Source organism: Emydura macquarii, unplaced genomic scaffold, assembly GCF_026122565.2.
Source record: "Emydura macquarii macquarii isolate MOO-44397 ecotype Brisbane River unplaced genomic scaffold, CSIRO-AGI_Emac_v2 contig_2422, whole genome shotgun sequence".
NCBI classification, from domain to species: Eukaryota; Metazoa; Chordata; order Testudines; family Chelidae; genus Emydura; species Emydura macquarii.
The window spans coordinates 39,414,934-39,431,466 of NW_027132559.1; the positions used below are offsets into that span (position 1 = coordinate 39,414,934).

Here is a 16,533-nt window from a genome sequence, read left to right on the forward strand (position 1 = left end):
TCCTTAAGTGCTTTGCTGAATTGGGGCCTAAAGGACTAGATCCTGAGGTCCTTACTCAGTTAACCTCCCTTTGACTCACATGAAGTATGAATTTCTCTAAACTGCAAAGATAGTTACACAAAGACACAGAAAAATTACATGAACGGAGTATGAATAAGATGAGGTAAAACTTGTGGGAATTCCCTGTGGGAATTCCAGTACTGAGACTTATTGGAGTACTATTCTATAATATCACAGTGGAATCATGCTGTGTATTGGTACTGTAATTGATTAATCCTTAAATAGGAATTTTCATGTTTTGTAATGGATATAGTATATGTACCTCTCAAAATTTCCCTGATTTGTGAGGAATGTCACTCATTTTGGTCCCAAACTTATCTATATTTCACAGAAATTTGGTATCCCCTCCCTTTCACAGTTAAAAAAATATATATCTGATAAAAAATCATGAAACTAATGTTATTAACATTTCTTAAAAGGAATGCATCCAACAGTGTCTTCTATTTCCTGAGTGAATAATTTTTTTCTCTCTCATATTTGGTCTTTCTGACTTTTGGGCCATAGCAGGTTGAGAAGTATAATATTATTTCTCACAAATCCCTTAATAATGTTTTGAGGTGTGAATTGTCATGCTCTTTGGTTCACGACCGTGAGGACAGACTGTCAGAAAGCAGGGCAGACACCCAAAATTGGTGGTAAGTTCTATAATTAGATTTCACCAATCTAGTAACAAATGTGAACTTTTGAAGTACTATACCAGTATTACCATAGAGTCACAGACAGTCCCAGTCTATCTTTTCACCCAGGCATAGATCACAAAATATTCAGGTTGCTTCCAGTCCCAAGAGACAAATCACTTAGCCCAGGTCAATTTGTACCTCAGATCTCACACCAAAAAATAAGCTTATAGCCAATCCCATATTAAACTAATTAAGGATCTATTAAGTAGGAAAAAGAAATGAGAGATATTTACAGGTTAAAGCAGGCAACATATATACACAAACGAGTTACAGTCCATGGTTTCAAAAGGTGACCCAGATGTAGTAAACTGTCCACTGAATGTCTTTTAGGGTTAATCCAGCTTGGCCCTGGGGATCTCCACTTCTGTTTTTTAGCTGCAGCCCTTGTAAGAGTCTAAACAGCAAAGAGATAACTCTTTCTTCTTTTGAGCATCTTTATATGCCCTTTTGTCAGAGTTCAAACCAATGAGACGAGCACTGCTGCATATAACTTCGTCATGAATGGATGGGGAAATCAATAAAGTTTTTGTCCCAAAATAACCCGTTAATGTTGATAGTCCTTCTTGATGGGCAGTGGGAACCTGCCTAGGTTAACAAGTTCAGAGTGGCACTTTTATAGTTATAAAGCAAACTTACATTTTACCTTGTAGCATGGGATACAGACATTACACATAAAATGAATGCATGCTGCAACTTACAAGCATTTTACAGTCTACACATTAAACACATTCTTACAAGTCTAACACTTATCTTGAACAATGCTAATATATAGGTGAGCTGGTTTAGCATCCAGCTATGACGTTACCAGTGCTCAGCTGATGCCTACAGTCTTGGCCAGAGCTGGCACCTGGTCTGTCACTGTCACGTGAATGACTTTGGGGATTTTTTAAAAAGACAATCCTGTTGATTATGGTATATTTATGAAGTTAGTCAAATTGCATAGCTGGCCTACATAGATGCAATCAGGAAATGAAATTAAAGCATGTTATTCAGAAGTGTAATGCTGAAATTCTGATATGCCAAAACATTACAGAAATCCCTAGTAAACCTCATGGAAAAATACAAACATTTGACTGTCTTATAAACATTATGGCTACCTTGGTTGTGTCAAAATAATTTGTTCCTTGGGTTATATCACTAACAGTAAAGTCCTGATTACTTCTCTTTCTTACAGAACAGGCTTTCTCCAAGCCAAAGCTTAGGTCTTTACCTTGAAATAGTTTCATACAAACAAAACTTCCCACTAAGGTTCCACTGAGCCATAGCTGTCTCACTTATCAAGGTTCTCCACTGTACTTGGGATTTACTTATTTGCAATTTTCTTTTTGTTTCAGAATGGATTTAGAAAAATAGAGAACCTGAGCTTCAGACCCTATTGCAATCACGTGGCTTCCTCCCCATGAACTGTTTGTTTTTATTTGTGTTCAAATTTGTACTTATGGCTTACAAAGTGCTCCGTGTAAACATCTCTAAAACAAATAGTCTGGTTACACTTCCAACAATTACGAAAACATTGATTATATTAATCATTTAACTCATAAGTGGTTAATATTATTTGGCAATTTCTGTATTACATGAAAACTACACAGACCCACCAGCAGGCCCACTGACAGGAATTTCGGGTCTCAGGGCAGAACAATCCCGCCCTGCCTCTTCCACCCACGGCCCCACCCCTACTCCACCCAAGCCCCACCTCTGGCCCGCTTCACTCACTGCCATATCCCTCCTCCCCATCAGTCGATTCCTCTCCTCTCTTCCACACCCACCCTTTCCCCAAGCGGCGAGTGACAGTGTGTGTGTGTGTGTGTGTGTGTGTGTGTGTGTGTGGGGTGGGAGGGGCAGGGGGCAGGGTGGAGGCTGAGCAGGGAAGGGGAGGAGGGATGGGGGGGGCGAAGAGAAGAGAGGGACACACCGTGAGCAATGGTGGGTAGGTTGCATGGGGAGGGCACAGCTGCAGGGAGGCCAAGCAGGGAAAGGGGGTGTGGAAGAGAGAGGGGAGCCAAGCAGGGAGGTGGGCTGTTGGAGAGGAACACAGTGGCGAGCAGGACCTGGGACGTAGTGGGGATGGACTGTGGGCGGGGCCAACGGGTGAAAGAAGCGGGATGGGGAGCTAGCTTCCCCAAGGGGAAGCTTTCACCCACCCCCCATGGGCTGGGCCCTTTTTAAAATCACCAGGCCCCCTTAAAATTGCTGCACCCCTGGGCAATTGCCCCTTTTGCCTTCCTGACCCCTGTCGGCGGGCCTATCTACCAGCCAAACTCTCAGGTTTACATAGCAGCTGCAGAGATTATCTCCTGAGAGATGAAAAAGTGTAGCTTTCAATAAAGTTAGCATAACACAATTGAAAAGCCTTCTTAATACTTCTTAAGCTGAAGGTTTACACATTGAAAGACTTGTTAGCTAGCCATGTTGTAGCTAAGGCTCCCCATTTGTTCCAGATATAGACATAATTTTGTATCTGTAATGCTAAATTCTTTGTGAGTGTGTGTATTTTATTTACTTTCTCAAGTTAAGTCTTTTTCCCTTGTGAGTGTAGAAGTCTATATAAGACCAAGTTTAACACAAATACCTGAGGGGCAGAGGAGAGGTCTATGTGATACTGAGAACTTTTAAGTAGTTTAGCTTTCCAGACAAGAAGTGTGGAAAAAATCTGATCAGGGGATACAGGAGCTGCCACCACTTAATGAACATGATTTAGTGTGCATCTGTGTGGAAATCAATGGTCACAACAAGCAGTGGTATTATGCGGGGTTGCTTCACAATCTTAGGAGGTTGTCACTCCCGATAGACATATATTAAGGAGGAAAGAGGAATGCTTTCACTATTTTCCAAAACAGAGGGAGATAGGGGGCACAACTGAGCTTGTCTTTTTTGCCTGAGAAGTTCTCAGACAACTACAACAGTTTAGGGCAACTGAGCCCGCAGACATTAAACTGTCAGCCAAATGGATTTACTGCCTCCACACAATCGTAGTACTGATATTTCAAGGAAGACCCACAAGTCCAAGTGATAGTGCAAGACATCTCAAAAATTAATTGAACATTGTTAGTAAGTTTAGTTAGTAAGTTGGTTATGAGGGTTTGGGAGTGTGTGTTTATATAAATGTTGGTTGTTAAGTGTTAAGTTTTGGCTACAAAACAAAGTTCTGATATTGGGTACCTTTCAGTGGTTTAGTTTCCTATGCAGGAAGTCTAAGGGAGATGTGCTGCAGAAGTGTATGCTGTGTTATGCAGAGTCAATGGGGGAACTGGGACACAGAATAAAGAGGATCTCTTTCAAGCACCTTGGTCTTAGCGTGATTATTTAACATCACAGGGTCCAGCTGGGAGCTGTTATAATAGTCATTTATTTTCTCTTTTTCCATTTCCTTCTAAAATATCTTCTTTAGGCCTTTCCAGGTTTTGTGAATTATGCACGTTCCTCAAAACCCTTTTGTACTAATTCCCATTGATCGCATTGACTAGTGTGGGCTGAAGTGATCAACGGCAACCACAAGTGTTCCTGAGCTCACTGACAAACTATTAATTAACTACGATTGATCTCCGAGTAGTGAAAGCTTGTATAGATTTGTTTCCCTCTCCTACTCTCAACTGTCTCGCCTTTTCTCTCAAACACAGCTTGCAAACATTAATTTGAACTCAACCTAAGAGGGAAAGGACCTGCAGACCTAATCACTTTTATTTCTAATTTTATGCAGACTTCAAGGACAACACCTAAATCATGAGAGAAAAAGTGCCCTTACTTATGTGTTTATTATAAACCTGTTTGCTGTTAATCTCACTTGCTCCTACACATTACTATACAATAGCTACTCCTGGGGGAATTCTGTACCACTGGGTAATACAGAACTTACAAAGAATTAATGTTCTGTGCAGAATTTCATTTTTTCCGACAGAAGTGATGCTGCAGAGCTACTGGCCGCCACTATGGGTCACTGGACCTAGTAGAGCCCAACTCCCCAGCTTATAAACAGAGAACGCTGCCAGAGGGGAGGGAGACGGAGCTGGAGGATTCCGGGCATCAGTAATTCCTGACACACCCTGAAGAAAGGAGGCAGAGTGCAAAAAATTCCATGCAAGCCCAATGTGACCAGCATCAGGCTGTTTCTCCATCTGCATCTTTGGGCTCTGAGGGGTGGAGGTGTGGGTATTTGTCCCATGGGGCGCCCTATGGCTGGGCTCGGGGAGGAGCGGGTGTGGGTGTTTGTGCCAGGGGGTGCCCTATGGCTCAGCTTTGGGGGGGAAGGGGATGCAGGTGTCTGGGCAGGGGCACCCCACGAAGCCCCTTCCGACACCCCACCAATAACTCTTTCAGCACTTTCCAAATACTCTCTCCCAGTACAAATACACACCCCTCCTGCACTCCCCAACTGCCCCCTCTAAAACCCCATAACTGTATCACCCCATCCAGCTCCTCCTCCCCCCGTGGCGTACCGAGGGGGGCCATGCCCTCGGGTGCCGGCCTGAGGGGGGGCGCCAGCCGGGCCCTTGGAGGAGGAGCAGCCCCCTGCTGTCGCAGGTGGCCAAGGCCCTGCAGCCATACAGAGTGTAGAATTGATAACTAGGACGTATCAGAATTTGAGACCGTTCCAGACCTAGGTCCCAGAGTGTGATCTTGGTCCTGGTTATTGGCACTACACCGGCAGCCAAGAGCTCCCGCTGCAGCAGCAAGTGTCCTCCCGGCCCCTCCGCCCCCGCGCTGGGCACAATGAGGGAGCCGCGAGGACCAGAGCCCATCATACCCCACCACCCCCGCAGGGCTCCCAGCCGCCCCCGCCGTCCCCAAAGTAGGAGGCAGTGGGGGCAAGCGAGAAACGGGCCCACAGACAGTGGCATAGCGAGGGGGGCCCTTCTGAGTCTCCCACCCCCTGCACATCATGAAGGGCTGGCCTGGACCTGCCCCCACAGACTGCGAGTTGAGACTGCCCCATCCAAGCTGGCGCCGGGCTGTGGGGCTGGAGCAGGAGAGGCGGGTCCCATGCGGCAGGTAAGTGCGGAGCCAAACCTGCATTTGCCCCCTCCCCAGGCCTCATGTCACCCTGCAGGTACAGACCCTCCCTTCCACAGGGCAGCTGGGGGGGCAGTGCCGGGACCCCTCCTGCCCTGTGGGAGCAGAGGGGATGCATCAGGTCTGGGGAGCTGCAAATGTAGGTTTGGGCCCCGAGCGCCGGAGACCTACAGTATGCCACTGCCCTCCCCCAGTAGTGTTCTCTATTTGGGAAACTATGTGGTAACCCTATGGGGGCAGAAAGAAAAAACGAAAATCGACTAAAAGACTGGAGGGGCAGAGTTTTCCACCAAGATGAGCCCAACTAGCAGAAACATAACAGAGAAACAGGAACTGGGTTGTCTTAGGGGTTTCTTTAACTCTTTGCTCCTGGAGGAATGTTTTTCGCTGTTTGTATTGTTATAGACATACTTGCTGTCAGGTATTTTGAAATAAATTACCAAAATAATTGAAACTGGATTGATTATATTGTGTTATTTTGAGCAATAAAATATGCAGCATTTTAAAATATTGTATGAAGAATTTTTAGCACAGAATTCCCCCAGGAGTAAATAGCATTTGTTTAGAACTTCATATCATGCTACTTGTGTGGTAGTGACAGAAGTATAACAAGCAACATGTCATCTGCAACTCACATGCAATATAAGGCCATTTTTATAAATGAAGTTCCAATTTGAATAGATGTAAAGGCTAAGCTCTGCTTCTCTACTCATACAGGTTGGACAAATTACCACTTACCTGTATTTGCCTCTGTTATGATGTTACGATTAGTCAGATCCTCTTACAGCTGAGTGCTGTCAAGCTGTCCAGAGTGACTCACAAGTGTGAGTGCCAACCTCAGAGCAGACTGTCCAGGAACAGGGCACAAACCCCAAGCTGACTGAATGTTCTATAATTTTATTACACCAACCAAAGCACTATAACAGCCTTAACATGGAATCGCAGACAGGCCTCTTGTGCACTCCAGTGTAACTTGCCAGCCAGGCAAGCCTGCCTTTGTGATAGATGGCCCCACCCCAAAAATGAATCAATATTCAGGTTACTCCTGGTCCCAAAGAACCAGTCACTTACCCCAGGTCAAGTGCACCCTAGATCTCTCACCAAAGACAAAGCTTACAGCCAATCCTATAACAAACTAACTAAAGGTTTGTTAACTAGGAAAAAGAAATGAGAGAGTTATTTACAAGGTTAAAGCAAGAAAACATACACACACAAATGAGAGAGTCTTAGGTTCCAAAAGATGATAGCTGCTATAATATAGAAGCTTTATATGTTAATTAGAGCTAACCGCGCTTAGAAATCTTCACCCCTCAGATTTCAAGCAGCATAGGGATAACAATTTCTCCTTAACAGGGATGTTTTATTCCCTTTCCCCAGCATGCAAGCTGTGATGGGATGCGGCCTTGTGCAGGTACCCTCTTCAGGAGTGTGGGGGAAGCAATCAACAGTCTTTTGTCCTCTGATGTTCCAAAATGACTCTCTGGTGTCTATAGGCCTTCTTTTGTTGGGGAGGAGATAACGCCTCTTGTGGTAAATTAGTATTTACTTTTTGGCAATGCCATTTTCCCTAACAGTGGGTTCAAAGTCCTAGCAAACATTTTTATAGTTGCAGAGCAAGCACTTAAAACGTTACCTTATAACATGGTATACAGATATTATAAGTAAGATTAATTCATGCAGCATCCTATAAGCATTTCATGAAGACTAAACACATTCTTATAACTCTAATATCTGTTTTAACAATACTAACTCACAGGTGAGCCAGACAGGTTCCCAGCTGTTCATGTCAGTGTTAATGACGGCCAGGGACCTTGGCATGAGCTGGCACCTAATTTGCCAGTGTCACACCCCTGTTCTATTTGAATTGAATGACATGTTCTTCTGCAGGCCAATTGGGTGAACTACTGTAAGCTGCTCTTCTTTACATCAGCAACTCGTTAGCAGCATTCACAAAGAAAAATGCAATAGCTTTAACCTGGGAAAGAGCTGCATTTCTAAGGCTCTGCACATTTATTTTTCCTGAGTTGTCTGACTCCAGAACTTAGAAGACATTATCAGTGATCTAATTGATTTCCATCAGTGATTAATTAACTTTACATTTACATACAGTGGACAGAAAACAATCAATTTGTTTGGTTCACTTCAAGAAAGTGATACTGTTTATCATTTCCTCAAGATTGGAGACTCATGAAGAGGGATGCTGTTTTGCATATTTGGTTAGAAAGGGCCATTTTAAATTATTTTTGGCTGTTGCTTTTAGAACAAACATTAAAATAATGTGGTGGAGTTTACCACATGTAGAAATGTGATACAACAGTAGTTAGAGACAGTAATAAGTGTAGGCAGATGCCTAGGAAAATGCTCTTTTACCTCAGCCCTAACCTAGAGCACCCCTACTCTGCCAATCCTGGATCAATCAAGTTGAATTTTGCAGTAGTTTTGTAATGTGAATGAAAAGCCCTTACAGGCAAGGCTGAGAGATCACAAAACTCACTTCATGCCGAAGATCATATCCACACGCACAAATTTTACTGCTTTAACTATACGGGCAGAGCTAGTGTGGACACAGTTATATTCAGAGTCCTGCGCGGATACAAAATTTGTATCCGCATCTGATCCATGATCTGCAAACATGGTCCACAGATATCCGCATCCACAGATACGGATATATGCAGATATAAAGCAGATAGCTGCAGATTTGCAGGGCTCTAGTTATATTGGTGTGTATTGTTGGCCTTATATCTGTATTCTTGTAAGGGAATGATAATGAACTCTAGCTCTGGAAGGCACCTTTGTGTCATCATAACTATGTCCACACTAGGGCTGTATGTACACTAGAAGTGCTTTACTGGTATAGGCATACTAGTATGCTATATTGGCATAGTGCCTCTAGTACTGGCATAACAAACTCAACCCCCGTAAGTGAAACAAGCTATACTGATACAAGTGCAGCTTTACCAATATAATGTGTCTACACTAGGGGCTTCTACGGGCATGAGTGCGTTGGTCAGGGATCACAGCTCTTTACACCCCTTACTGACACAGCTATGCTAGCTGAAGTCTGTAGTGTAGCCCTGGCATGAGTTTACAACAATTTAACTATTTAAGTAGAAAATCACATTCCTAACCGAAATAGTTAAATCTGAACAAAAACTGGAAATCAGGCTTAACCCTGGACTTTCAAATAGGAAACTCTGTATTTACGCACTGCATTACCTGGCCTATGAAAATACACCATGTTAAATTCAGTTGTTATATTAGTAACCTGATGTAATTGTACTGAATGTGATTTTTGACCCAGTGTAATTGTGTGTGTGTGCGCACATGTGCATACACCTCTGCTTTTTTCTCCAGAAATTTGTTATCAAATAAGGGTACTTACAGATATAGTAACTTGGTGTTTTCAATCCTACTGTCACTGATTCATAGTGCAGGCACTAACACACATCTTTGATTGAATCTGTTAAGTTTGTCATATTTGTCAGCATTGTGTGACCTGAGGCCATATTACCCTTAATATTCTGATGAGCTCCTCTAAGGTGAAGCAAGTAGGGTAGCTGTGAAGGGATTTGTGACTGGCAGTTGATAAAGCTTTCTGAAGGAATGGGTCAGTTCAGCTACTGAGCTGTCCACCTCTGGCAGCTGATTGCTAGATAAAACAAAGAAATCGGAAACAGTTTATTGAAGACAAGTGTTTTAGGCCTTACAGAAAACACAGTGAAACAGGATTGTAAATGTCACTGACTAAAAGAAAGCAATGTGATTAGTTGGTTTCTGGAGATGGCTAAGGCCTGAGACTACTTTGCTTTAAAAATAATGGCCATTAAAGGTCAGATTCTTTCAGGGGCTGAGCACCTTCAGCTCATGTTAATTTCCAGGGAGATGAGGGTGATCTTGGAGGAGAAGCTCAGCACTTTATTGGCTTGTGTCCCAAAATAGCCTATACAGCAGCCTAAAGTCTGTCATAACATTTGTCACTACCGCAACTGACTCTGCTCTGCAAGAGGTGATGGCTGGTAGATCCACCCCCATCCCCAGCTTCCTTACATACTAAAATGCAGGGATTACTTATTGCTCATTTAACCTTTTGAGAGCTAGTTTTCTGTTTACTTCCTCTAAAGTGTCAGCAGGAAGCTGTACCTATTACGTATTAGAGCTATGGATTTGTCATTTTTCTCAACTCAGAGAGTCGCTGCAAGGGGAAAGAGCGATGGAAATTATTTGCCTAATAATTTTTTTTCTTCGAGTGCTTGCTCATGTCCGTTCACAATTTAGGTGTGTGTGCGTGCCACATGCACCGGTGCCAGAAATTTTTTCCCCTCAGTGGTACCCATAGTGGCCGGATCTAGCACTCCCTTCAGCGGCACGCACATGCGCCTGCATATAGGCACTGCCGGTCCCCCTGCCTCTCAGTTCCTTCTTACTGCCAGTGACGGTGATGGAATGTTTCTTGCTTCGCAAGTCTTTCTCAAAACCCAGTGGTTTTACTTCTTTCTCGTGTATATAGTTGCTGTTAATTGTAGTTATAGTTTTGTAGTAGACAGACTCTCAGGGTGGGGACAGGCCCCATTCCCTGGGTTTTAAACCCTGCGCTTCTTGTAAGAAGCCTATGCCAAGGAGTGACCAACATCAAAGATGCTTGAAGTGCCTACGGGAAGCTCACATCCATGAGAGGTGCAAGATCTGCAAAAGTTTTCGCTCACGGACATAAAAGGACCGGAACATTTGGTTTAAGGCCATCCTTATGGAGTTGGCACTCAGGCTGGTGTCGCAGCTGGGTAGATCGGACTCGGCACCGAGCACGATAGACTCAGCACAGAGTGCCCCGCTGGCACCCTCTTCATCCTATTGGCACTGGTCATTATCTCCGGTACCAAAAAAGAGGTCAAAGAAGACGTGCACCGAGCGAGGGAGTTCACCGGTAGACAAAGCAAAGAAGGTCACAAGAGACCAGGCGAGACCTATGTTGGGCCGCCAACCTCCTCCACCTCCAAAGGGTCCTTCACTGGGCCCCCGCCAACTCCCCCTGGGCCAACATTGAGAGACGGCAGACCGCACAAAGACTCGGTACCAACACAGGCAGGTACCGTGTCAAGGGGAAAGCCGACTGAGGTCCGCCCAACAGTCCCCGTCTCCCAGGCACCATTCGCCAGTGCGCAGCTGGTCCCCGGAGAGGAGACCACGCTCTCCAGGCCAACACATTAATAGACTGTCCTCCCACCGTTGGTCCCTGGAAGACTGGCACTGAACATCAGAGAATCAGTTCCAGACCTCAGAATGGCACAGGTCACAGGAATCCTGGCACGCTTCCCAAGGATTTTGACCCCACTCTGCCAATCCTTAAAAAAAGCTAAGGACAAGAGCCGGTCCCGTCACAGCCAACGTTCAGGATCTCTGTGCTGTTCGCCGGCACTGGAGCACCACGACTCCCCATGCGGCACTGGGAGATATTCTGAATTGGCACCACCTTGGCCGTCAGATAACGGCACCTCTTCCTCATGAACTCCTACCCGCCACCAGGAACACAGCTGGTGAGTCACCTAAATTGGGAATGGACATGAGCAAGAACTCGAAGAAGAAATAACATAACTGTTGTTCCTCGAGATGTGTTGCTCATGTCCATTCCACACACACCCTCTTTCCCCTCACTCGGAGTTCTGGTAAGAAGGAACTGAGAGGCGGGGGGGACCGGCAGCGCCTATATTCGGGCGCATGTGCACGCTGCTGCAGGGAGCACTAGAGCCAGCCACTACAGGTAACACTGAGGGAAAAAATTTCCGGCACTGGTGCATGTTGCGCGCACACATACCTAAATTGGGAATGGACATGAGCAACACATCTTGAAGACCAACAGTTACAAGGTAAGTAACTGTTCTTTGAAGACCCTGAAAATTCTTTCCCCACCCTTATCTCTACTGTACCTCTTCCCTTGAGGTCTCTTTTGGATCCCTCCTCTTTAATCAGATGGAGGGTTACTACTGAGTACCCAAAGACCTTTTATCTCCCTGGAAAGCTGAATACACTGCCTGCACAGCACTCCCACCTTCATGTTCCAAGGGATAGGACACTGAGGATAAGGGTCAAATCTGATCTCCTGCATGGCAATGCAGACTACTGAAACTATTGCTTCTGATGGTGTTTAGAGACAAAATATGAGCAAAGTGTCTGGGACTGTGAATCTCCTATTCCTATATCCTGCCTCCTGATCTTCATGAATCCTACCACCATATCAAATATTTCAGAGGAATATGAAAAACTACATTGCATCTGGTCAGTTATGCAATGCCATGCAAATACAAATGTTATTTAACCAATCCAAATGCTGGACCCAGTTCTGCAAGGCCTTACTTGGGTGAGTCATCCTTATTCATACAAGAAATGTTTTGCAGGATTGGGCGAATATTTTATTTCTTTGTAGTGTTAATATGGTGGTAACACTGTCTAATGGATTAAGCATGTGATTGGGAATCAGAAACTCCTGAGTTCTAATCCAGTTGTCTATGAGCAGGGATTGTGCCTTAATTTATGTTGGTAAAGTACCATGTACATTTACAGCAGTTACATTATATTTTAGTATATCCTTAAGATTCTTGTCAGTTGTTTCCATCCAGAAAATGGGGATAATATTACTTACCTACCTTACATTGGTTTAGTAAAGATTAGTTCATATCAGTACAGACCTTTGAAGATATATAGCAAAATATAAATGCTAAGTACTGTTATATAAATTAAATACAATTAATGTAAACTAACAAATGCATTTTTTCTCATCTGTTGTATCGAGCAAAGTGGAAACTGCTCAAAGGTTTTTGATGGTGGTGTTTTTGATCACTGCAAGAGGAAAAGTATACTTGTAAAGCCCAAAAGGAGGGGGATAAAACACATCACATGAGACTACGTATTTGTGCTAAGGGCATTGTCAGTGTCTAATGACTTCACATTAGCATTTGTCACTAGTCACACAGCAAGCAATATTTGCTTTCTATACTGAAACGGATCTTATAGGGAAGTCCTGCAGTATTTAATATCTATTGTAAGGTTTTAAATTGCCACCCATCACCATAACATCTGAATGCCTTCCACAAAAAATCAACAGCAGACTTTGTTCTTTTTCTTCCCTTTTGGGGGTAAAACTCTGCCTGCAGTATGCTTTCATCAGGGTGGTTGGTTTTGTTTGTTTCAGGTTTTTGGTTTGGTTTGGGGAGAGGGGGCGCTTGGGTAGATGGAAGTGTCAATAGTGAGAATGTCAATCCTTCTGTGATGGAAAGGCTTTTCCAAAGGCATGAAATAGAGAGGGATGAAAACAACAGTGGTCTGTAGAAATTTAGTAGGGTTCTGCAAAAATCATGCAAATCTTTTTAATTTAATAAAATGAAATTCTTTCTGTAGAGTTTTTAAAATCATTTTATAGAATTCATATCAGATATATAATTTTCTATTAAATTAAACAGGACTGTTTACAGAGTCTTTAGAAAGATTATCAACTTCTGTTTAATTTTATAAGCCTCTTCCATAAGAAATAACCAGATCTTATAATTATTAGCACTATTACTTGCCATTTATGGTCAATAAAACAAAGTGATTAGTGCTGATAGCTGATTGGACAAATAATCATCTGTCCCCTACATTATTATTATTATTTTCTTTTTGTCAAACAGGTGTGTTTTATGAAGTTGTTCAGAGCTTCCCTCGAGTGGAGGAAAACGTACAAGTGGATTCACACCTATACAGTCACAGGTGGAAAAGGCACTCAGAGTCTTTCAAATCAGTCGATACTAACAGAGCCAGCGTGGGGCAGGATTCCTCAGAACCCGGGGGCTTCACAGACCTACTACTTGACGAGGGACACGACAACACCACACAGATTGAGGTAGAGAACTGTTCCATGTGAACTTTATTTAGTTGGTGAATTAAACCGTGAGTGGTGGCATGAATCAAAGTCCCAGAACTCTACAAAATGTTTTTAAAAGCAAAGAGATGAGTTCAGTGCATTTAAACTCCAATAACTCAGGCCAACCTAATGGTCTAACAGTTTATAAAACATGTTATCTTGTTTGGCCCAGTTTCTGTTCTCCAGTTGCTAGGCTTGGAGAGTCTGGGAGGGAGTGACAATCGTAACTCTTGAGAAAAGAGATGGTTTCTCCCACTGCACTGGTTATTTCAAGATGGAAGCTGTCTGTCTCCTTGCTTTACAAGATAGGGGAGGCTTCGTGGCAGTCACTGGAAGTTCTTGCTGGAGAACTAGAAAAGAAAAAGAGAATAGTATATAAAAAAGGGAGCAACTTTTTATTATTTATTATTTGTATTAGTGTAGCACCTAGGAGTCCTAGTCATGGACCAGGACCTCATTGTGCTAGGAGCTGTACAAACAGAACAAAAATCTTTCCCAAAGTGCTTAGAATCTAAGTATAAAACAAAAGAAAACAGATGGATGCAGACACTCTGATGGGGGGAGTACAAGGAAATAATGAGACAATATTGGTTAGCATAGCGGTTCTGGTCTCAGCGCACCAGCAGCTGAATTGTCAATTTTTTTGTAGGCACCACAGCAAAGGAGAGTTTTAAGGAGGGTTTTGCAGAAAGATAGATAGCTTTATGGATGTTTAGAGGATACTTCTTTCAAGCAGTGAGGAGCAGTATGAGAGAAAGCACAAAGGTGACCCATAATAAAAGCCTTGGTAAAATTCTGTTTTGCGCAACATCATCTGGTCTTTTGGTGGCCGAGAACCTGGGTGTGGAAGGGGTAAGTCCTCAAAGTTGGACATGGAAACGAGCAGCTCCCTCTCCATTCCATCCGAAACCTTACCACAACGGTACCCTCTCAAAGCATTAATATCTGAAGCCTTGCATGTGAAATGCTGGGACATTCTTTCTTGAATTTGGGACTTGATCCTCAGCCCATTGAAGTTACTGGAAAGATTCTCCATTGACCTCAGTAGACTATGGATCCTTAGAGCTGTGACTGTTGTATGGATACTATAATATATAACTAAACTTTGGTGATTTGCTCAGGATCCTGAAAGGCCAGATTTTCCTCTCATTCATACCTTTGTAAATCTAGATGAACACTAATGACATCAGTGGAGTTACTCCCAGTTTACACCCGTATAACTGAGTGCAGAATTTGATCTTAAGTATCTTTAAGACTCTTCATTCTGATTGGCTGGTGACAAGTAGCTGAGTATTTTTGGAGTTGAGCTATTTTTTCACTTGTAATTTGGTAATCTACTATCTGATTAGATTTTGTCTTTTTACATGTAAGTATAGACTTCAGTGTTCACTGACTTGATATTTTTAAAGCAACAATTACTTGATGTTGTTTGTTTAAATGATGATAAGTACTCCATATTTCTTGAAGCAGAATACATTTTGGAATAAATAGTTATTTAATCTAAATCCTATACAATTCTACTCTTTATAGTCTGCTTCCAGAACAATAGTACCATTTACATCTTAATTCTAGGAGAACTTATTCTTGAATGAACAAAACAACTTTCAGTTTTTGTGGCACATCTATTTTAATGTATTATTTATTATTCTTATTTAATATTTATTTTGGCTAAAGAACAACAAATACAGAAGGAATAAAAAGCCATCTGTGAAGACAGTGGGGTTTCAGTAAAAAATTATAAAGATTTCTGGGTGGGAGGCAAGGGAAGGTTTTTTTGTTTTTTTTTCTTTTCAGTTTTACAATTTGCACTGTGCTAATTGAATGTTCTGTTTGCGTTAACATGGAAGTTATGGACTGGTAAATGATATTCTTGACCCATATGTTGATTTATGAGTTGTTTATTGCCTCCTATACTCCCACCTGACCACATATGTAACTAGTCAGTCAGACACGACACAGATCTTGCTTCTGATTATTTAGTTGATAAAGTGAGACACGTAGCTACAAAAATGTTCATGTAGCTGAACTTTTCATGGCTTATCTTTAGGGGCTAATGCAGTGTTGCTTGCTTTTCTGTACTGCCGTCATTCTACGATTTTATAATCTGCACTGGCTTAATTCCAGGAGTGACATTAAAATGTAGCAATGTGCGGGTTAGAAGAGAATACTTATGAGCAGATATGGATAGTGGTGATATTTTTACACATATATCTTCCCTAAATCTACTTGGATTGATGAGAGCATAGTTCACTGACAGTGTGTACTAACAAGCTTCATTCACAGTAACCTACTTTATTAAATTCAGGTGCAATATCCCTTTATACTGCTCCTTTTCTAAAGGCTTCACTGCAGGATAAAGTAACTGAATTGTGGCTCTTAACTGTACTGGATTCCATTATAAATTCTCATTATAACACACAGCCACAAATATGTATGTATTTGTATAACAAATATTCACAGTGTATAACAAATATGTATATATTTATATAGCAAATATTCACATTGTAGGTATCGATATGTAGTAAATTCCTTTCCTGCAGCTTTGGAGATTATCAACAGTGCTGGAAAGGCATACTGATTTTTAGTAACCCTTCTTCCCTATGTATTGTAGTTCTTGTTGAAGAAAATTCACAACAGGATTGTTGTCTCTTATTTATATTTAATGGTAATAAAGCATTACAAAGCTCATTCACAACAAACATTGTTTGTCCAAATTATTTTATACTCTTGCATTTAAATATCAAAGATGCTTTGACATACAGTATAGTCTTAAAATCTCTCCCCACAACTTCCCTTAGTATGATGGGCCTTGTTTCAACCCAACTTTAAAAAGAACAAAAAACAAGAACAAGAAGAAAGAAATTGGGGGGTGGGAAGGGAGCCATAAATTCTATT

The 16,533-nt window shown here is 42.4% G+C and overlaps 1 protein-coding gene across 2 annotated transcripts in view; it reads left to right on the forward strand.

Annotated features, from left to right (window-relative positions):
- The window catches only part of PLXDC2 (plexin domain containing 2), a 350,669-nt gene that overhangs the window by 143,967 nt on the left and 190,169 nt on the right, over nt 1-16,533 (forward strand). For both annotated transcript variants that reach the window (XM_067562334.1, XM_067562335.1), the window contains exon 2: nt 13,406-13,617. In XM_067562334.1, coding sequence (XP_067418435.1) covers nt 13,406-13,617 — 212 coding nt within the window. The remainder of the gene's footprint in view (nt 1-13,405; nt 13,618-16,533) is intronic.